The sequence below is a fragment of the Leucoraja erinacea genome, chromosome 35 (assembly GCF_028641065.1).
Source record: "Leucoraja erinacea ecotype New England chromosome 35, Leri_hhj_1, whole genome shotgun sequence".
NCBI lineage: Eukaryota > Metazoa > Chordata > Chondrichthyes > Rajiformes > Rajidae > Leucoraja > Leucoraja erinaceus.
This window is the reverse complement of record NC_073411.1, coordinates 2,580,354-2,603,695: the sequence shown is the minus strand read 5'-3', so window position 1 is coordinate 2,603,695 and position 23,342 is coordinate 2,580,354. Positions and strand designations below refer to the sequence as shown.

The following is a 23,342-nucleotide window of genomic DNA, read 5'->3' as shown; positions in this document are numbered from 1 at the left end:
AGATTCAAGATTCAATTTTATTGGCACATGTACCAATTAAGGTGCAGGGATGTTTGAGTCACCATCCAGCCATACTAAGTAAAAAGCAAAAATACACACAGCACATAATATAATGTGTAACATAAACATCCACCACAGTGGAATCCCCATTCCTCACTGTGATGGAAGGCAATGAAGTTCAGTCATCTTCCTCCTTTCTTCACCCGTGGTGGTCGGGGCCTTTGATCGGGACTGTTGCTGACGGTCCCTGTTCAAGCCCCGTCGTTGGGATGATGGAAACTCCGGCATGGAGCTCCCGAGTCGGCTGCTTCTTGACTCCATGACTCTATGCACATAAATGAGATCTTCATAAGAAAATAGGAGCCATTCAGCCCATCAGCTTTGCTCCGCCATTTGATCATTTTCCCCTCTGAACCCCATTCTCCTGCCTGTGGCCCTGTGACCCTTGATACTCTCCCTAATCATGAACCTAACAATCCCAATGACTTGACCTTGACCGCCAACTGCAGAAATCCTGTTCCATTGGGTATATGGATGGGAAACGTTTGGAGGGATATGAGCCAAACACAGGCAGGTGGGATTAGTGTAGCTGGGTCAGCATGGACAAGATGGGCTGAAGGGCTCATTTCGATGCTGTCTAACTCTATGACTATACCTTGGGCCTTATCTGTGACAGATTACAGCTGCTGGAAGTCTCACACCAAGTCTCAGGGACAGGGACATAGAAACATAGAAAATAGGTGCAGGAGGAGGCCATTAGGCCCTTCGAACCAGCACCGCCATTCATTGTGATCATGGCTGATCGTCCCCTATCAATAACCCGTGCCTGCCTTCTCCCCATATCCCTTGACTCCACTAGACCCTAGAGCTCTATCTAACTCTCTCTTAAATCCATCCAGTGACTTGGCCTCCACTGCCCTCTGCGGCAGGGAATTCCATAAATTCACAACTCTCTGGGTGAAAAAGGTTTTTCTCACCTCAGTCTTAAATGACCTCCCCTTTATTCTAAGACTGTGGCCCCCGGTTCTGGACTCACCCAACATTGGGAACAGTTGTCCTGCATCTGGATTGTCCATTCCTTTTATAATTTTATATGTTTCTATTAGATCCCCCCTCATCCTTCTAAACTCCAGTAAATACAAGCCTAGTCTTTTCAATCTTTCCTCATATGACAGTCCCGCCATCCCAGGGATCAATCTCGTGAACCTACGCTGTACTGCCTCAATCACAAGGATGTCCTTCGTCAAATTAGGAGACCAAAACTGTACACAATACTCCAGATGTGGTCTCACCAGAGCCCTGTACAACTGCAGAAGAAAGCCCTGTGATGTGCAGCGTCCTCACACCTGCAAACAATTTCTGACTGGTGATCTATTCCAAATTGTGAGGCAAGGAACCAAGGGAACTTTTCCAATTGACTCCAAAGCTGTAGATTGTAGTAAACAGGAAGTATTCCTCTGAGTTTGGCAGGCAGAATTAGCATGAATAATCTTCACAATCTGTGGACCGAGGAAATCGCTAGATTTTTGCATAAGATTATGTTGGTTTTCAGCCCACACATTGAAGCAACAATAATGTAACAGCTAGAATCGAGCTTTTGAAAACAAGAACAATAGTTTAACTGGTCACTTGCATAGAACACAACGTGCTAGGGTAACTCAGCGGGTCAGGCAGCATCTCTGGAGGACATGGATAGGTGCCGTTTCATGCTGGGACCCTTCTTCAGACTGATTGTAGTCGGAGGAAGAAATCTAGCAAGAGGCAGGAACAAGACAGAACCAGGCAAGTCTGGGTCAGAACCAAAGATACTACAGCTCCGCTCAGTAGCACGAGTTGTAGATTAGGAGAGTAACAGGAATCACAGAGGGGGAGCAGTGAGAGAGGGTCTCACAGAACTCCTGACAGAGAGGGAACTTCTTCAAAGTAGGCATGCATACCTTGAGGAGATTTTGCAGTGGAACAGTAAAAGAAACAAACAAGGGGCACAGCACAGCACAGTAGCGCAGCGGTAGAGTTGCTGCCTTACATCGCTTGCAGCGCTGGAGACCCGGGTTTGATCCTGATTACGGGTGCTGTCTGAACGGAGTTTGTACGATTTCTCCGTGACCGTGTGGGTTTGCCCCGAGATCTTTGTTTTCCACCCACACGCCAAAGACGTACAGGTTTAAAGGTTTATCGGCTTGGTATAAGTTTAAATTGTCCCTAGTGTGTGTAGGATAGTGTTAATGTGCGGGGATCGCTGGTCGGCGCGGACTCGGTGGGCCGAAGGGCCTGTTTCCGCGCTGTGTCTCTAAACTAAACGAAACTGAACTAAACTAAAGGGGTGGGAGATTGCAACCTTCACTCTGTCCGCCCTGTATCGACAAATGCAATCAACCTGGCGTGCACAATCAAGCAAGATCATATAGAACAAGTTGTCCTAGAAGTTTAGGCTGTGCACGCCATACGCAAGAAGAAGAACTAAACTAAACTGCGGATGATGAAATCTTGTGTAAAGCACAAAGACTTGGAATAACTAAATGGTTCAGGCAGCAATGTGGGCAATGGTTCAGGCAGCAATGTGGGCAATGGTTCAGGCAGACAACATCAGGAGAACATGTGTCGCTGATGTTTCGGGTCGGGACCCTTGTTCAGCGTAGTGGCAGGGATAAAGTTGGGAAGAGGTCGGGGTGGGCTAAACTTACTCCTGCAATCCAGTGATGCTGCCTGACCCGCTGAGTTGCTCCAGCAGTTTTCTCTTATGCAAGATTCCAGCGTCTGCAGTTGCCTGTGTCTCCATTTAACCAACTACTTTCCCGGTGATGGGTTTGTGATCTGCCTTCGATCGGTCAACCACTGTGGCGGGCTCTGCTTCATTCCACCCTCCTCTGGGTGACGTGGACGGCACTGAGCAGCCAGGAATCTCTGAGCGCTCCATAAATCCAAAGCTATCCAAACAGCCAGAGGCTGTTAATAATGATAATAATAATCAGACTGCAAGATCAAGTTTTGAACAGAGCAAACAGTTTTTTAGCAAAGGGAAATAGACGATGCTGGACTAACTCAGCAGGTTAGTCCATATCTCCAGTGGACACGGATAGGCCAGGTTTTGAGTCGAGACCCTTCTTGAGTCGGACTGGAGTAGGAAGCTAGAGAGAGGTGGAGATGGGACTAAGCCAGGCAAGTGATAGATGGATGCCAGCATCTGCAGTTCCTTGTGTCTACGGTCATACTGCATGGAGCGATGCCCTTCATCCCACTTGCCCATGTGGACCAAGATACTCCATCAACACCAGTCGCACCCGAATTTGGCCCACATCCCTCTAAACCTCGACATTTAGCAAAGGGAAGATATATTCTCTGCGCCATTTAGAATGTGTTCCAACTGCTCTTTTGAACTGAATGTTACAGCGTAATCTCATTAAATAGATTTAAAAATAATGACAAAACATTTCCGTTTTGAGTCTCTCGGGGAATGACTACTGAATCTATCTTCATCGTCTCCACATTCTTTGATAATACGATCATGTTTCTGTCTCCATTTTGAAAGACCAGCTTTGTCTTGTCCCACCAAGTTGAACCTTGCCCTTCTTTAATGAGTATTGCTCACCTCCCAGTCTCATGAACCGAACTCCCTCTTCCCTCCATCAAGAAGAATAGCCAATATGTTTTCTGTTGGCAAATTCCTCTGCTCGCTGAAGGTCAACACCTGCTGCAGGGTTTGGAGAGACCTCAACATCCGACAGATGATAAGACAGTGGATGGAATTTGATGCAGGGAGATGGGATTAACATGGATGGGTGCCTGCTGGTCAGCATGAATATGGTGGGCTGAATGGCCTATTTCCATGCAGTATGACCCTACACTAGTTTACATAGAAACATAGAAACATAGAAAATAGGTGCAGGAGTAGGCCATTCGGCCCTTCGAGCCTGCACCGCCATTTGATATGATCATGGCTGATCATCCAACTCAGTATCCCATCCCTACCTTCTCTCCATACCCCCTGATCCCTTTAGCCACAAGGGCCACATCTAACTCCCTCTTAAATATAGCCAATGAACTGGCCTCAACTACCTTCTGTGGCAGAGAATTCCACAGATTCACCACTCTCTGTGTAAAAATTTTTTTTCTCATCTCGGTCCTAAAAGTCTTCCCTTTTATCCTTAAACTGTGTGTGTGGCCCCTTGTCCTGGACTTCCCCAACATCGGGAACAATCTTCCTGCATCTAGCCTGTGGCAACCCCTTAAGAATTTTGTAAGTTTCTATAAGATCCCCCCTCAGTCTTCTGAATTCCAACGTGTACAAGCCGAGTCTATCCAGTCTTTCCTCATATGAAAGTCCTGCCATCCCAGGAATCAGTCTGGTGAACCTTCTCTGTGGTAAGAATCTCTTTCCTCAGATTTGGAGACCAAAACTGTACGCAATACTCCAGGTGTTGCCTCACCAAGACCCTGTACAACTGCAGTAGAACCTCCCTGCTCCTATACTCAAATCCTTTTGCTATGAAAGCTAACATACCATTCGCCTTCTTCACTGCCTGCTGTACCTGCATGCCTACTTTCAATGACTGGTGTACCATGGCACCCAGGTCTCGTTTCATCTCCCCTTTTCCTAATCGGCCACCATTCAGATAAAAGTCTACTTTCCTGTTTTTGCCACCAAAGTGGATAACCTCACATTTATCCACATTATACTGCATCTGCCATGCCTTTGCCCACTCACCCAACCTATCCAAGTCACCTTGCAGCCTCCTAGCATCCTCCTCACAGCTAACACTGCCCCCCAGCTTTGTGTTATCCGCAAACTTGGAGATGTTGCATTCAATTCCCTCATCCAGATCATTAATATATATTGTAAATAGCTGGGGTCCCAGCACTGAGCCTTGAGGTACCCCACTAGTCACTGCCTGCCATTCTGAAAAGGACCCGTTTACTCCTACTCTTTGTTTCCTGTCTGTCAGCCAGTTCTCTATCCACATCAATACTGAACCCCCAATGCCGTGTGCTTTAAGTTTGTATGCTAATCTCTTATGTGGGACCTTGTCGAAAGCCTTCTGGAAGTCCAGATACACCACATCCACTGGTTCGCCCTTATCCACTCTACTAGTTACATCCTCGAAAAATTCTATAAGATTCGTCAGACATGATTTACCTTTCATAAATCCATGCTGACTTTGTCCAATGATTTCACCACTTTCCAAATGTGCTGCATCCCATCTTTAATAACTGACTCCAGAATTTTCCCCACCACCGATGTTAGACTAACTGGTCTGTAATTCCCCGTTTTCTCTCTCCCTCCCTTTTTAAAAAGTGGGGTTACATTAGCTACCCTCCAGTCCTCAGGAACTACTCCAGAATCTAAAGAGTTTTGAAAAATTATCACTAATGCATCCACTATTTCTGCGGCTACTGCCTTAAGTACTCTGGGATGCAGCCTATCTGGCCCTGGGGATTTATCAGCCTTTAATCCATTCAATTTACCTATCACCACTTCCCGGCTAACCTGGATTTCACTCAGTTCCTCCATCTCATTTAACCCCCGGTCCCTTGCTATTTCTGGCAGATTATTTATGTCTTCCTTAGTGAAGACAGATCCAAAGTAATTATTCAATTGGTCTGCCCTGTCCTTGTTCCCCATGATCAATTCGCCTGTTTCTGACTGCAAGGGAAATACATTTGTTTTAACTAATCTTTTCCTCTTGACATATCTATAAAAACTTTTGCAGTCAGTTTTTATGTTCCCTGCCAGTTTTCTTTCATAATCTATTTTCCCTTTCCTAATTAAGCCTTTTGTCCTCCTCTGCTGGACTCCGAATTTCTCCCAGTCCTCTGGTAGGCTGCTTGTTCTGGCTAATTTGTAGGCTTCCTCTTTTGTTTTGATACTATCCCTGATTTCCCTTGTTATCCACGGATGCACTACCTTCCCCGATTTATTCTTTTGCCAAACTGATATGAACAATTGTTGTAGTTCATCCATGCAGGCTTTAAATGCCTTCCATTGCATATCCACCGTCAACCCTTTAAGAATCAATTGCCAGTCTATCTTGGCCAATTCACGTCTCATACCCTCAAAGTCACCTTTCTTTAAGTTCAGGACCCTTGTTTCTGAATTAACAATGTCACTCTCCATCCTAATGAAGAACTCAACCATATTATGGTCACTCTTGCCCAAGGGGCCAACACAACAAGACTGCTAACTAACCCTTCCTCATTACGCAATACCCAGTCTAGAATAGCCAGCTCTCTCGTTGGTTCTTCTACATGTTGGTTTAATTTGATTCACCCGATCTATATGTAGATTGAAGTCACCCATTATAACTATTTTACCTTTGTTGCACGCGTTTCTAATTTCCTGTTTGATGCCATCCCCAACTCCGCTACTACTGTTAGGTGGCTGGTACACCACTCCCACTAGCGTTTTCTGCCCCTTAGTGTATCGCAGCTCTACCCATATCGATTCCACATCCTCCAAACTAATGTCCTTCCTTTCTATTGCGTTAATGTGCTCCCTAACCAACAACGCTACCCCACCTCCTTTTCCTTTCTGTCTATACCTCCTGAATATTGAATATCCCTGGATGTTCAACTCCCAGCCTTGGTCACCCTGGAGCCATGTCTCCGTGATCCCAACTACATCATATTCATTAATAACTATCTGCACATTCAACTCATCCACCTTATTACAAATGCTCCTTGCATTAAGATACAAAGCCTTCAGGCTTGTTTTTACAACACTCTTACCCCTTATACAACTATGTTGAAAAGTGGCCCTTTTTGATTTTTGCCCTGGTTTTGTCTGCCTGCCACTTTTACTTTTCACCTTGCTACCTATTGCTTCTACCCTCATTTTACACCCCCCTGCCTCTCTGCTCTTGTTTAGTTTAGAGATACAGCGCGGAAATTGGCCCCCCGGCCCACTGAGTCTGCACCGTCCAGCGATCCCCGCACATTAACACGATCCTAGGGGTAATTTACAATTATACCAATCTAATTAACTTACAAACGCGCACGCCTTTGGAGTGTGGGCGGAAACCGAAGATCTCGGATGAAACCCACGCAGGTCACGATGAGAACGTCCAAACTCCATACAGACAGCACCCGTAGACGGGATCGAATCCAGGCGCCTGGCGCTGCAAGCGCTGTAAGGCAGCAACTCTACCGCTGCGCCACCGGGCCGCTCTTGTGGTCTCGCCCTTTGCATCACAAGATTTTGCTTGCTTCTCTTTTGTCGGATTATTACCCGAAACACTCTTGTTCCGGCCACTTTGCAAAATGGACCTCCCACATTTCCCGCCCCTCGCAAGATCATGTTCACAGAAACATCCCGGTGCTTTGGAGGAAAGTAACTTTCTCCCAAGTCAACAAACCTCGTCATCTCTCTCAACTCTGGCTTTTGCCCAACAGATCGACACCATTCTCGGGCCCACGGGCCTTCAATTCTACGGCTCTGTTTGTTTCAAGCATTCTGTTGCAAGTGGAAATGTACTTTCCTCAGAATGGCCACAATATCCAGAACACTTTGCACCATGCCAGGAATCTGATGATTCACTTTCATAGGTCAATGGGGACCCTGGGCTCACCATGGAGTACGAGAGGTGGAGAGAGTGAGTGGGGAAAGAGGAAGAGGGGGAAAGCAGAAAGAAGGGAGAGGAAGGGAACTGTGTTGCCTGAATGAGCCAGGCATTGGGGGCTGTGGACCAAGTGCAGGGAGATGGGATTAACATGGATGGGTGCCTGCTGGTCAGCATGAATATGATGGGCTGAATGGCCTATTTCCATGCAGTATGACCCTATACGCTGGTTGTATTCTTCCATTCCGACGTCGGAGTTTCGATCCGCCCGGCAACTGAGGCCTCAATAGGCCCCGACCACGGGTGAACAACGAGGAAGATGGCTGAACTTTGGTGCCTTCCCACACAGTGGGAAACGTTGATTCCGCTGTATGGGGGCGTTCATGTTAAATTCTATCGTGTGTTGTGTTCGTTTTGTTCGTATAGGCTGTACGGTAACTCAAATCTCACTGCACCAATTGGTGCATGTGACAATAAATGTACCTTGAACTTGAACTTGAGCTGAACTCTAGGTCACTCCTTGTTCTGGGGTTACCTGGCAATCAGTTCCAAGGCGTTGCGGTCAGCATTACTGCCAAGCTAGGGATCTCCAGGATAAATTAAAGCATGTAGGGTTCCAGTGGTTGATAGCCCTAGCAACAACAAACCCCACTCACAAAATATCACACACCTTGGACTACAGAGCTGGCAATCCCACTTGGAGACCAGGCATGTCATTCCAATCTCAATCAACTTGAAGTTGGGTCCCGACTTGAACCGTCACCTCGCCTTGTTCTCCAGAGATGCTGCCTGATCTGACAGGGATGTAATGCTGAGGCTCTAAAAGGCGCAGGTCGGGCCGCATGTGGAATATTGCGAGCAATTTTGCGCACTATATCTGAGGAAGGATGTGCTGGCTGTGGAGAAGGTCCACAGAAGTGATCCCAGCAACGAGAAGGTTAGCCTATGGTGAGCATTTGTCGGCACTGGGCCTGTACTCACTGGAGTTTAGAAGAATGAGGGGGGGACCACATTGAAACATACAGAATAGATAAAGGCCTGGATAGAGTGGATGTGGAGAGGATGTTTCCACTGATGGGAGAGTCTAGGACTAGAGGTCACAGCCTCAGAATTAAAGGACGTTCTTTTAGGAAGGAGATGAGGAGAAATGTCTTTAGTCAGAGGGTGGTGAATCTGTGGAATTCTTTGCCACAGAAGGCTGTGGAGGCTGGATCAGTGGATATTGTTAAGGCGGAGATAGATAGATTTGTGATTTGTACGGGCATCAGGGGTTATGGGGAGAAAGCAGGAGAATGGGGTTAGGGCAGTGGTTCCCAACGTGGGGCGTACAGGGGGGTAATTTGATTTTTAAGGGGGGCAACTGAGGAGGTCTGGGTCCAAATTTTCGATTTTTATTTTTTAGGATTTTCCATCAGGTAAACACATGTAGTTTATGTTTCAGATGTTATTTTGAGTAAATAATTTTTTTTGGGTAAAAAAAGGTCTTTATTGTGTAGTTATTACAACCAAGGTATTGGCGTTTTAAGCTTCTTCAGCTGAAACGGAGTTCACTTTTTAAATGATAAGAATTATATATCACCACATGGGGGGGGCATCAGGATTTTAGAGGTGATTAGGTGGGGCATGGCCAAAAAAACCACTGGGTTAGGGGGAGAGATAGATCAGCCATGATTGAATGGCGGAGTAGACTTGATGAGCCGAATGGCGTAATTCTACACCTATCCCTTATGATCTTATGACCCGCAGTGTTACTCCAACACTTTGTGTCTTTTTCTTTTGTAAAGCAGCATCTGCAGTTCCTTGTTTCGACCATTCCAATGAATTTGCACTGTGTTCCCTTGATGACTAATGCAGGTTTCTAAACGCATGTGGTGGCCCAGGTGTGTTTCATGTGGCCAGAGTGTAACTTCAATTCATTGCCCTCCCCATCTAAAGGCTTCACATCATTATAATGGATCGCATGGGACAAAACACCAGTAGAATTCCCGTTCCCTTGGTAGTGACTGCAGTACATTCACCATCGCTCATAAAAGCCATAAAGTGAAATGAAAGAAAACAACATTCATTAAGAATCATTCAGCTGCAAGGCAACAGCTGATCACGGAGGCAAGGTAAAGTTAATAGTTCAAGTCGGATGGCTGGTTCATCAGAACCGCAAAGTGTTAATGCAAACGTCCTCTCTCCACTAATGTTGTTGGAACGACTGAGTGTTTCCAGACGTTCTGAAGTCTGCCAATGTTTTGACTTTAACCATAAAATTTCATGTTGGCTTTTCAACTTCTTTAGAAAGAAGCCTTTACACAATAGACAATAGACAATAGACAATAGGTGCAGGAGTAGGCCATTCGGCCCTTTGAGCCAGCATCGCCGTTCAATGTGATCATGACTGATCATCCAAAATCAGTACCCCGTTCCTGCCTTCTCCCCATATCCATTGACTGTGCTATATTTAAGAGCCTCATCTCTTGAAAGCATCCAGAGAACCGGCCTCCACTGCCTTCTGAGGCAGAGAATTCCACAGATTCACAACTCTCTGTGTGAAAAAGTTTCTCATAATCTCCTTTGTAAATGGCTTACCTCTTATTTTTAAACTGTGGCCCCTGGCTCTGGACTCCCCCAACATCGGGAACATGTTTTGTGCCCCTAGCGTGTCCAAACCCTGAATAATCTTATATGTTTGAAAAAGATCCACTCTCATCCTTCTAAATTCCAGTATACAAGGCTAGCCACTCCGTTCTATCAGCATATGACAGTCCCGCCATCCCGGGAATTAACCTGGTGAAACTGCTGCACTCCCTCAGTAGTAAAAATGTCATTCCTCAAATTTGGAGACCAAAACTGCACAAAATACTCCAGGTGTGGTCTCACTAGGGCCCTGTACAACTGCAGGAGGACCTCTTTGCTTCAATACTCAACTCCTCTTGTTATGAAGGCCAACATGCCTTTCGCTTTCTTCACTGCCTGCTGTACCTGCATGCTTACTTTCAGCGACTGATGGACAAGGACCCCCAGATCACATTGTACTTCCGCTTTTCCATTCGTATAATGATCTGCCTTGACACCATTCAGATAATAATCTGCCTTCCTGTTTTTGCCACCTAAGTGGATAACCTCACATTTATCCACATTAAACTACATCTGCCATGCATCTGCCCACTCACCCAACCTGTCCAAGTCAACCTGCATTCTCATAGCATCCTATTCACAGTTAAACTAGATCATTAATGTATATTGTAAATAGCTGCGGTCCCAGCACCGAGCCTTGCGGTACCCCACTAGTCACTGCCTGCCATTCTCAAAGGGACCCGTTAATCCCTACTCTTTGTTACCTGTCTGCCAACCAATGTTGGAATGTTGGCCTTCATAACATTTCAGTATAGGAGTAAAGAGGTTCTTCTGCAGTAGTGTAGGGCTCTGGTGAGTATTGTGTACAGGTTTGGTCTCCTAACCTCTTTCTATTCCCCTCCATCCCCTCTTCCCCCTTCCCATGACTGACCTAGCACCAGTTTCCCCTTCCCCCTCACCCACACCACCCCCGTTCTCCTGACCCCCTGCCCCCCCTGAGTCACTGCAGCACATCTCCACTTGTGACCACAATATGCTTGAACAGCAGCACCAGAAAGCATACTAGGCATTTATAGTCTACAAAACAGATAAATGTTCAATCAGACCTCATATGTACTCAGTACAGTTCCTGGTTTGGTGTAGAATGTGGAATGGTTCATTTGACATCAGCACACATTGAATTTTGCAAATCAGGCAGCATCTCTGGCCTTTGTCCAAAAATCTGCCTATCAAATAACCCCCTCGCCCGTGTTCACCTATCACCTGTGCTGATGTCAAATGAACCATCCCATTCCCCCAAACCAGTTTTCATACCCAGCCCATACACTCTGATCTGAAAGACACTTCGACCCCGACCAACATCTGCTGTTCCTTTTTATTAGATGCTGCCCGACCCACTGAGTTCCTCCAGGCACTTTGTAAAGTCTTCTCTTTTGCAAATGGTGGCACAATGATAGAGTTGCATCCTTACAGCAGTCAGAGCCAGGTTGGATAAAACATAGGAAACATAGAATTTAGGTGCAAAGTGTCCACCCTAGTTTTGCACCGCCATTCGATATGATCAGGATCAAAATCACAAAAGTCTGTGTCTTTTTTTCTTTTTCTTTTTTATTTTGTATGGATTTATTGACATTTAATCTATTCAATTATTTTAATCAATCTCTGTAAAGCACTTTGGCTCAAAGTGATTTTGTTTAAAAGTGCTATATAAATAAACATTATTATTATTATTATTATAATATGAGCCCCCCGATTCCCTTCAGGTTTAGAAGTCTACGATTTTGTCCTTTCTCAATCAGAAGGGGTCTAGAGAGTTTGACAAGTCTAACCAGTCTTTGCAAAATTCCTGATATCCCAGTGAATCAGATGGTGAAATGAACCATTCCCTCTACATTGTACTTCCTCAAACCAGGAGACTGTAACTGTACGTACATATGAGGTGTGATTGACCAAGACCCTGTACAACTGCAACCAACATCTGCAGTATACTCAAATCCTTTTGCATGTTGTCCTAACTCCACTGCTTAAATCTCCTGCTGCACCTGCATGCCTACTTTCAAAGTTCTTGTCCTGGGACACCACAGTGGTCTCGTGCAAGTCTCCTCTTTTCAGCGTCGGAGACATGGGTTGGATCTTGCTTACAGATGCTTGTCTGCACGGAGTGTATATGTCCTCCATGTGACCTGTGTGGGTTTTCTCTGGGATCTCCAGTTCCTTCCACACTCTAAAGGCAGGTTTGTACATTCATTGGCTCAGTATAATGGTAAATTGTCCCTAGCGTGTGTAGTATAGCTCTAGTGTACGGGGATCGCTGGTCAGCATGGACTCGGCGGGCTGAAGGGCCTGTTTCTGCTCTGTATCTCGAAACTAAACTAAACCAATCTTTAAGCTATCTCCAAATTAAACTAAACCCTCTCCAACGGGTTCTGAAGTTAGGTCCTAACCTGAAACATCAGCAGTCCATTTTCTCTAGAGGCGCTGCCTGACCAGCTGAGTTACTCCAACACTTTTTTTGTCTATCTTTAGAATAAACCAGCATCTGCAGTTCCTTGTTACTGCATGTGGTCTGATTGACTCAGTTCCCCATTGAGTCAATTTCCAAATATTCAGGAAATGCTTAACTAAACACTAAAACTAGCTTGGCATGGAGACATGCATCAGTACATGGCCAATTGTGTGTCTCATTTTAGAAAAGCAGGTATAAAGGTATTGTTGGCAGTTAGCGATGTGAACACATTTATTAACAGTCTATCAGAAAGCCATTTCCCACATCCCCATAGGCTAATTTACAAGCAAACATGTTAAGTTAAAGGAAAATAAAACAGTCGGGGTTGCTGTAGAGTGAGCAGAGGGCAGTACGTTCAGGGGAGGAGAGATTAGAGTGAGCAAGGGGAGTGGAAAAGTTGAGGTTATTGATGTCCAGCCGGCAATTAGAAATGAAAAGGTCTAAAGAATCTGATCTGGTATTTTGTTGGTTCACATGCTTGATCAATGGTGTTTTATCCTGAATGTTTTATTACTATTAATGTTTCGTAACTGTCACTGTATGGATGTCATGATGTTACTTGTGGGCGGAGCATCAAGGCAAATTCCTTGTATGTGAATACTTGGCCAATAAACGTACTTACTTGCTAAAGGTAGAGGGGCATCCGGGGGAGGGGGTCCGTTGGAGACTGGAGAAGGGGTCATCACTGGGGGGTGAGGACTCCTTCCCATAGAAAAAGGCGTAGAGTCGGAGGCAACGGAAGAAGAGCTCCACATTGTGGCGGACTCGGAACTCGTTGAGGTGGGGACGGAGGGGAACAAAGGTGAGGCCTCTGCTGAGGACAGACCGTCCCGTATCAGAAAGGGGGGGGGATGGTCAGGGGGGCAAGGGTGGGGGTTGGGGTCGGAGGAAGGCAGGTGAGTAGATGGAGGCCGAGCCGATGTCTGGTGGGTGTTCAGTGAGAAGAGGGGCTGAAGAAGGGTCTCGACCCAAAACGTCGCCCATTCCTTCTCTCCAGAGATGCCGCCTCACCCGCTGAGTTACTCCAGCATTTTGTGTCTATCTTCAATTTAAACAAGCATCTGCAGTTCCTTCTTACACATGTTGAAATTGTACAAGGCATTGGTGAGACCAAATCTGGAGTATGGTGTACAATTTTGGTCGCCCAATTATAGGAAGGATGTCAACAAAATAGAGAGAGTACAGAGGAGATTTACTAGAATGTTGCCTGGGTTTCAACAACTAAGTTACAGAGATAGGTTGAATAAGTTAGGTCTTTATTCTCTGGAGCGCAGAAGGTTAAGAGGGGACTTGATAGAGGTCTTTAAAATGATGAGAGGGATAGACAGAGTTGATGTGGACAAGCTTTTCCCTTTGAGAATAGGGAAGATTCAAACAAGAGGACATGACTTCAGAATTAAGGGACAGAAGTTTAGGGGGTAACATGAGGGGGAACTTCTTTACTCAGAGAGTGGTAGCGGTGTGGAATGAGCTTCCAGTGGAAGTGGTGGAGGCAGGTTCGTTGGTATCATTTAAAAATAAATTGGATAGGCATATGGATGAGAAGGGAATGGAGGGTTATGGTATGAGTGCAGGCAGGTGGGACTAAGGGAAAAAAAGTTGTTCGGCACGGATTTGTAGGGTGGAGGGACCGGTAGTGTAGTGGAAGCAGGGACTTGTTTCCGTGCTGTAATTGTTATATAGTTATATGGTTATATGTTAAGTTAAAGTCTTATTTTAAAGTTGAACACTTTCTGTTTTGAATTAACATCACTGTGAACTTGAATGAGAACCAGATGAACCCTTTTAGAATAGCTTTGTCTCCCTGTATATTAGCTCAGGCCATGTGTGGCAACATATGGTTGTGGATCATCCACGTATATTGGCTGCAATGGGTATGAAGGGTGATCACAGATTCACATCAAACGTTTCCAATCTGTTAGTTGTGTTTCCTTCCAAATGAATGAAAACAAGTGTGTTTGATTCTAATTAGAACCAGGGGCCGCGGGTGAAAGAAGGTTTGCAAGGGCAATTACCCGATGTTGACACAACTCCTATCCTCAGTGGGACACGTCAAGCACTGAGAGAAATTTAGGAGCTGTATTTTCCACCTGTTGCTGCCACTGTCGGGTTCTGAGTGATTGTTGATTTGGTTTGGACAACTCGGCGGCAATTCGAGCAGATTCAGTGTTCCATTGTAGCAACTTCCCGTAACACAACCCAGAGCCTTAAATAAACCATCTCCTCTATATTTGATTCCTCCTGTGCAAACTAGCGTGGGTTTAGTCCGAAGTGTCCAGACCTGAAACGTCGCCTGTCCATTCTCTCCACAGATGCTGCCTGACCCGTCGAGTTCCTCCAGCTAAGGATTCCAGCATCCGCAGGTTATTTCATTTGATTTCATTTGATTTTTAGTTTAGTTGAGTTTAGTTTAGAGATACAGTGCGGAAACAGGCCCTTCGGCCCACCAAGTCTGCGCAGACCAGCGATCCCCGCACACTAACACTACCCTACCCACACTGGGGACAATTTACATTTACACCAAGCCAATTAACCTACAAATCTGTACGTGTTTGGAGTGTGGGAGGAAACGGAAGATCTCGGAGGAAACCTACACAGGTTAGACAATAGACAATAGACAATGGGTGCAGGTGTAGGCCATTCGGCCCTTCGAGCCAGCACCGCCATTCAATGTGATCATAGCTAATCATTCCCAATCAGTACCCCGTTCCTGCCCTCACCTCCCCATATCCCCTGACTCCGCATTTTTTAAGAGCCCTATCTAGCTCTCTCTTGAAAGCATCCAGAGAACCTGCCTCCACTGAGGCAGCAAATTCCACAGCCTCACCACTCTCTGTGAGAAAAAGTGTTTCCTCGTCTCCGTTCTAAATGGCTTACTCCTTATTCTTAAACTGTGGTCCCTGGTTCTGGACTCCCCCAACATCGGCAACATGTTTCCTGCCTCCAGCGTGTCCAAGCCCTTAACAATCTTATATGTTTGAAGTATGAGATCCCCTCTGTGTAGGTTTGTAGGTGACGCAGCTGGTAGAGTTACTGCCTCACGGCGCCAGAGACCCAGGTTCGACCCTGAGTACAGGCGGTGTCAGTAGGAAGTTTGTACATTCTCCCAGTGACCACGTGGGTTTTCTCCGGGTGATCCGGTTTCCTCCCACATTCTTCAGACATGCAGCTTGCCAGGCTAATTGGCTTTGGTAAATTGCCCCTGGTGTGTTTGACACGAAACACAGAACCAGTGTGTTAATCCAACTGGAATCATAAATTGGAGGAACAGCACCTCACTTGGGCAGCTTACAACCCAGTGGCATGAGTTTGATTTCTCTAACTTCAAGTAACCCCTGCATTCCCTCTCTCTCCATCCCTCCCCCACCCAAGTTACACCAGATTCCCATTCTCACCCAGCACACAGCTAACAATGGCCTGCTTCCTTTACCACCGTTACCTTTTTGCATTCATTTGTTCCACATCTCTCTACATTACTGTCTATACCTCTCGTCTCCCTTTCCCTTGACTAGTCTGAAGAAGGGTCTCGACCCGGAAACGTTACCCATTTCTTCCCACCACAGACGCTGCCTGTCCCGCTGAGTTACTCCAGCATTTTGTGTTTACACCAGCATCTTCAGTTAACTTCCTGCACACTAGTCTGATTGATGGTTAGCATTGATTCGGTGGGCTGAAGGGCCTGTTTCCATGCTGTGTCACAAAACTAAAGAGTCATCCCGCTCCTTTCCCCTCATCTCCCATCCACAAGGCCCATATTTCCCTTGTATTCCTCCTCTGTCCTCCCCTCCCCTGGACCCCTACACCCCATATCCTTCCCTCTGGCTTTACATTTGACTCCTCCCCTTCTCTCCTCATTGGCACTAGTCTGAAGAAGGGTCTCAACCCGAAGACCAGTGTGAAGAAGGGTCTTGACCTGAAACGTAACCCATTCCTTCTCTCCAGAGATGCTCCCTGTCCCGCTGAGTTACTCCAGCATTCTGTGTCTATCTCCTTATCTGACATCCACTTGTCTCCTTATCAGCTATCGCCTTTGTCACTCACTGTCCGATCACCTCCTCCTCCACCTGTATCCACCTATCACTTGTCTCGACCCGAAACTTCACCTATCCATGCGCTCCAAAGATGCTGCCTCACCCTCTGAATTACTCCAGCACTTTCTGTCTCTTTTTGTACACCATCACCTGCAGTTCCTATCACTTGTCCCACCTGCACCCCCCTACCCCCCTCACTCCATTAGTCTGAAGACGGTCTTGATCTGAAACATCTTTAACACTACTGGGTATAATCATAGAGTGATACACTGTGGAAACAGGCCCTTCGGCCCAACTTGCCCACACCGACCAACATGTCCCATCTACACTAGTCCCACCTACCTGCGTTTGGCCCATATCCCTCTAAACCTGTCCCATCCATGTACCTATCTCAATATTTCTTAAACTTTGCGATAGTACCTGCCTCAACTATCTCCTCTGGTAGCTCGTTCCGTACTCCCACCACCCTTTGTGTAAAAATGTTACCCCTCAGGTTCCTATTAAATCTTCCCCCCTTCACTTTAAACCTATGTCCTCTGCAGAAGATATTGAATGCCAGTAATACTGAATGCATAAACACTAACAGTGTATAAAGGGTTTTGGATGATTTTTGATTTGTATATATTTGTTATTACCTATAAAGTATATTTTCAAAGTAAATTATTCACTCCACAGGTGCTGCCTGACCCCGTGAGTTCCTCCAGCACTTTGTATTTTCAAACACTCATCACTTTCTGCCCAACACTGGCCAATGTGGTCAGTCTGGACTTGCATATGAAGGCTCACAGTGTAAGGTTTCTCTTGCAGGAGTAGTCATTAGCAGCGGGAGGCAATAGAAATGTAGCAAATGGGTTATTTCCACAATGTCTTTATGTGGATCTGCAGTAGCTGCAGAGGAGAGGTGAGGTGGGGAGAAGGAGTGGAGGGGGGGGGGGGGGGGGGGGGGAGGAGGGGGGGAAGAGAGGAGAGAGAAGGGGGGGGGGAGGAGGAGAGGAGGAGAGAAGAGAAGGGGGGGAGAGGAGAGAGGGAAGAGGGAGGAAGGAGGTGGAGGTGGGGGAGGAGAGGGGGGAGAGGGAGGAGAGGGAAGAGAGGAGGGGGGAAAGGGAGGAGAGGGGAGGAGGAGAGGGAGGAGAGGGGGAGAGAGAGAGGAGGAGAGAGGGGGAGGAGAGAGGGGGTAGGAGAGGAGAGGAGGAGGGAGGGAGGGAAGAGGAGAGGGGGGGAGGAGAGGAGAGAGAAGGGAGAGAAGGGGGAGAGGAGAGGATAGTGAAGGAGAGGAGAGGATAGGCGAGTAAAGGGGAGGAGGGAATGGAGAGGTGAGGGGAAGGAGGAGGGAGGATAGGAGAGGAGAAGGGGGGATGGAGCAGGGGAGAGGTGGAGGGAAGGGAGGAGAAGTAGGAGGAGAGGAGAGGAGGGGAGGGGAGAGGAGAAAGGAGGGAGGGGGGGGGGGGGAGGGAAGAGGGAAGGGGAGAGGAGAGGGAGGGGAAGGAGGGGGGAGTGTATGGGGAGGAGGGAAAGGGAGAGGGAGTAGGAGGAGAAGAGAAGTGGAGGGGAGGAGAGGAGGAATGAGAGGGGAGGGAAGGAGAGGAGAGGAGATGGGAGGGGAGGAATGAGAGGGGAGGGGAGGGGAGGAGAGGGAGGGGAGGAGAGGAGAGGGGAGGGGAAAAGCGAAGAGAGGTGTTTTTATTATCAAGAAAAGAAAAATCTGAGAAATCAGCCGGTGCCCGGGAAGAGACACAACACAAGCCCGGACAAAGCAGAGTCTTGATGTCTTCAAGTAAACTTCTTACACAGAGGGGGCTTTTAATTCCACCAAGTGAAGCGCTGGTGCTCACTGCCACTCTTGTGAAAGATCACAACGACTTTATCACCTCTCCACAGACTCACCCCTCGCCAATCTGCCTCCACAAATGACTCGCTCGCCGCCCGTATCATGTCATCTCTCTCCTGATTTATGTTGGCTGTTGAGTGGAAGGGACTCGGTGCCAAGTTTTGTGAGATTTTATCTTCTCTTTCTGTCTCTCTCTCTCTCTCCCTCCCTCTTTCTCAATTCAGTCGCGGAGGGGAGGGAAGGAGGGGGGGCTTTTATTTCCTCCCCTTTCCTTTTTAAGTCACAGCTGCCAAATCCAGCCAGCCAGCCAGCCAGCGAGAGAGGGAGGGATAGATAGATAGATAGATAGACCTTCGCAAAGGGACCGGAGCGCTGCAGAGGCGAGTCCATTCAAACCCCCAGCATCGTGGAAGTTTCATCCCAGCGGGTGTATTTCAATCGGTTAACCGAGCTGGGCTTTAACTCTTCAACCAACCGAGTGGTTCTTTTTCAAGGGGGATTCAACGTGGCAAGAATTGTATCAACTTTTTTTTTTTTTTTTAGCCCATGCAGTTCTCTCTAAGTTAGCCCTCGGTGGTTGAGGGGTATTGGCTGGCATCTGCTGTGAATCTTTTGTTTGTCCGGCTGGATATTTTCTGTGTGTGTGGGTGGGTGATCTAGCGGGGTCTGTCCGAGATGACCACCCTCGCCGCTCTCCCCGCGACCTGCACCTTCCTCCTGCTCCTGTCGCAGTGTCTGCACGCCCACCCCCCTCCTCCAGACCCCCGAGCCGAGGTCCGAGCCGGCCCGGCGAGCGGGGACAAGGCAGCGGTCTCACTGCCCACCCCATCCCGAGCAGCGTCAGATGGAGCAACATCTCTCCGGACTGGCCAAGGACCCGCTCCTGGTAAGTCATAGAATCATAGAGTGATACGCCGTGGAAACAGGCCCTTCGGCCCAACTTGCCAACACTAGTCCCATCTGCCTGCGTTTGGTCCATATCCCTCCAAACCTGTCCTATCCATGTTCCTGTCCAACTGTTTCTTAAACGTTGGGATAGTCCCAGCCTCAACTACCTCCTCTGGCAGCTTGTTCCATACACGTACCATACACCCATTTGTGTGAAAAAAGTTACCCCTCGGATTCCTATTAAATCTTTTCCCTTCACCTTGAACCTTTGTCCTATGGTCCTCGAGATTCTGTGCATCTACCCGATCTATTCCTCTCATGGTTTTGTACAGTGTAAGTAAGTGTTTATACAGCTCTTTCATCTAGTGGCCATCCACGGTTTGGTGGGCCATGGGCCAAATTCAGGCAAATGGGACTAGTCCAGTATGGTATCTTTGGTCAGCATGGACAATGTGGGCAGAAGGGCCTGTTCCCATGCTGTATTGTTCAGTTTATTATCACATGTACCGAGGTACAGTGAAAAGCTATTTGTTTCTGCAGTGTAATTGTTATATTTGTGGAATGTTATAACCAAAATGCAGATGTAGCCTGGACCATCACACACACACACCAACCTCCCTTCCATTGACTCTAGTTACACTTCACGCTGCCTCGGCAACGCCAGCAGCATCATCAAGGACCAATCTCATTCCCTCGTCTCCCCTCTCGCATAACGCAAGAGGAACAGAAGTATGAAAACGCACACCTCCGGATTCAGGGACAGTTTCTTGCCGGCTGTTATCAGGCAACTGAACCATCCTGTCAACAAGTAGAGAGTGGTCCTGACCTCCCATCTACCTCATTGGAGACCCATGGACTATCTTTAATCGGACTTTACTGGATTTTATCTTGCACTAAACTTTATTCACTTTAGCTCGATTGTAGTCATGTAAAGTCTTTCTGCTGACTGGTTAGCACACAACAAAAGCTTTTCACTGCACCTTGGTACAGGAGACAATAGACTAAAGGGCCTGTCCCACTTGGCTGTCATTTACGTGACATCATTTACGCTTCAAGCCGCACGACACGAGCATCGTGACACACACATGATGCGTGCGTGGCGGGTGGTGAGGCGTGGTGGTGTAGGCAGTGATGCGCGGATTTTGGGATTCACAAAATCTTCGCGCACCACCAGTGTGACACGCAAATTACACCCAAGTGGGACAGGCCCTTAAACTAACTAAAATGACAGGTCTTTATAATCTGCTTTAGGGGGGATTTGGAGAGAGGGTGGGGAGAGGAGGAGGGAGAGAGTGGGTGGGGGGGTAGAGGAGGGGGAGGGAGAAGATGGGGGAGGGTGGTGGGGTGGGGAGAGTAGAGGGGGGGGGTGAGGGGGGCTGGTGAGATAACAAACATGACCTGCCGCTTACAAATACTGTGTGGCAGGCAGTTCGCTCTCCGGCCAAATGTTAACTTGCAGCTGAATAATTGGGAGAAGGGTCTAAAATAAGACCCAGCTCAGAAAGAACTTGCATTAGTTTAAGAAATATTTGTGCGGGGAGAGAAAGTTATTAATACTCTAGGACGCTGAAGAAAATAGGCAGGGGAGCCACTTTCATCTATTCTAGTTATGATCTTGTATGAGTTTTTTTAGTTTAGTTTAGAGATACAGCGCAGAAACAGGCCCTTTGGCCCATCGAGTCCGTGCCGACCAGCGATCCCCGCATATTAACGCTATCCTACACACACCACGGACAATTTTACACATACACCAAGCCAATTAACTTGAGCGTTGATTCCACAATGCTTAGCGGTGTCGGAGGGGAACTAATGGTTGTGTGTTTATATGGAGAATTTACACTTGTACGTCTTTGGAGTGTGGGAGGAAAGCGAAGATCTCGGAGAAAAACCACACGGTCACGGGGAGATCGTACAAACTCCACACAGACAGCACCTGTAGTCGGGATCGAACCCGGGTCTCCAGCGCTGTAATATACCCCTGTCCCACTTAGGAAACCTGAAGAGAGTCAAGAGAGAGAGTCAAGAGTCAATTTAATTGTCATTTGGACCCCTGGAGGTCCAAACGAAATGCCGTTTCTGCAGCCATACAATACACACAAATAGACCCCAGACACAACATAATTACATTTAACATAAACATCCATCACATAACTGTGATGGAGGCCAAAAAAAACTTATCTCTCCACGGAACGGAAACCTCTGGAGACTTTGCGCCCCACCCAAGGTTTCCGTGCTTCCCGGAGGTTGCAGGTGGTTGCCGGAGGTTGCAGGTAGTGGAAGCAGATAGGGAGACTGACAAAAACCTCCGGGAACCGCACGGAAACCTTGGGTGGGGCGCATAGTCTCCAGAGGTTTCCGTTCAGGTTTCCTAAGTGGGACAGGGGCATTAAGGCAGCAACTCTACTGCTGCGCTGCCGTGCCTGCCCAAGTTCTGAACACTTGGTATGAAAATCTGTTTGGGAAGGAGGAAATAAAGTAGCAATAGTTAGTAACATGATACTTAAACGTGGATAAAAAATGTAAAATCAATCCATTTTTGTTAAGTGGGAGTCAAACAGGTGGGGAACAGTTTGACTTCTACAGACATTTCCAAATGCAGAAAATGTATGTTAAAGTATGGGGGAATTCTCCATATAAACACTAAACCACTAATTCCCCTAAGCATTATGGAAGCAACCGACTCAAAACGCAATAATGTTTCAACTTTGAAATAAATCCATCTCTTTTTCATTAGTGGTCCCTGATGAATAAGTTATTCAAATCTTTCCCTCTTATCCTTGCATTCATATACCCATTACCACAGCCTTCCTAAAGAAGCATAGAAACATAGAAAATAGCCACAGCAGGAGGCCATCCGGCTCTTTGAGCCAGCACCGCCATTCATTGCGATCATGGCTGATCGTCCCCTATCAATAACCCGTGCCTGCCTTCTCCCCATATCCCTTGACTCCACTTGCCCCTAGAGCTCTATCTAACTCTCTCTTAAATCCGTCCAGTGATTTGGCCTCCACTGCCCTCTGTGGCAGGGAATTCCACAAATCGATCACCTGGAATCATTTTAGTTTCGCCTTCAACGTCTCTAACAAGACAAGGTTGTTCAACTGGCCTGCTCCCCTTGGTTCGGTTACAATGCTTCTGTTTGGGGAAATGCTTTATTTACATTTAGGATATTCACCGTTGTTCTTCATCCAGTGTAGAAGGATCCCGACCTGAAACATGGTCTTTCCATCCCCTCCTTAGATGCTGCCTGACCTGCTGAGCTCCCTCAGCACTTTGTTCAAGATTCCGGCACTTGCGGTTCCTTTCTTCACACGTGACAAGGGACTAGAATGGAAACGGAAACGTTACCTCTTTCTTTGCTCCGCGCGGGGGCAGAGTGGTGCGGTGAGGAGAGCTGCTGCCTCGAGGTCCATCCCGACCTCGGGTGCTGTCTGTGTGGAGTTTGCTTGTTCTCCCAGCTTCCACCGGGTGCTCCGGCTTCCTCCCACATTCCAAGGGGTCTCTGGGCTTGTGGGTGAATTGGCCTCTGCGTACGGAGCGGTCTTAGAATAAAGGGAAGGTCATTTAAGACTGAGGTGAGAAAAAAAAACTTTTTCACCCAGAGAGTTGTGAATTTATGGAATTCCCTGCCTCAGAGGGCAGTGGAGGCCAAATCACTGGATGGATTTAAGAGATAGTTAGATAGAGCTCTAGGGGCTAGTGGAATCAACATAGAAACATAGAAAATAGGTGCAGGAGTAGGCCATTCGGCCCTTCGAGCCTGCACCGCCATTCAATATGATCATGGCTGATCATCCAACTCAGTATCCTGTACCTGCCTTCTCTCCATCCCCCCTGATCCCTTTAGCCACAAGGGCCACATCTAACTCCCTCTTAAATAGAGTCAAGATTCAGATTCAGATTCAGATTCAATTTTAATTGTCATTGTCAGTGTACAGTACAGAGACAACGAAATGCATTGACAATGAAAT

The 23,342-nt window shown here is 47.1% G+C and overlaps 1 protein-coding gene and 1 long non-coding RNA gene across 2 annotated transcripts in view; one reads left to right on the top strand and one right to left on the bottom strand.

Moving 5' to 3' along the window:
• LOC129713179 (uncharacterized) lies at positions 1-18,792 on the bottom strand. Its single transcript, XR_008726190.1, has 2 exons — positions 18,540-18,792; positions 1-325 (listed from the first exon to the last, which is right to left on the bottom strand). It is a non-coding gene; the product is annotated as an uncharacterized LOC129713179 (long non-coding RNA).
• Positions 18,793-18,911: 119 nt separating this feature from the next.
• The window catches only part of LOC129713174 (inactive carboxypeptidase-like protein X2), a 100,732-nt gene continuing 96,301 nt past the window's right edge, over positions 18,912-23,342 (top strand). Inside the window, exon 1 of the mRNA XM_055662015.1 lies at positions 18,912-19,369. Coding sequence (XP_055517990.1) covers positions 19,159-19,369 — 211 coding nt within the window. The 5' untranslated portion in view covers positions 18,912-19,158. The remainder of the gene's footprint in view (positions 19,370-23,342) is intronic.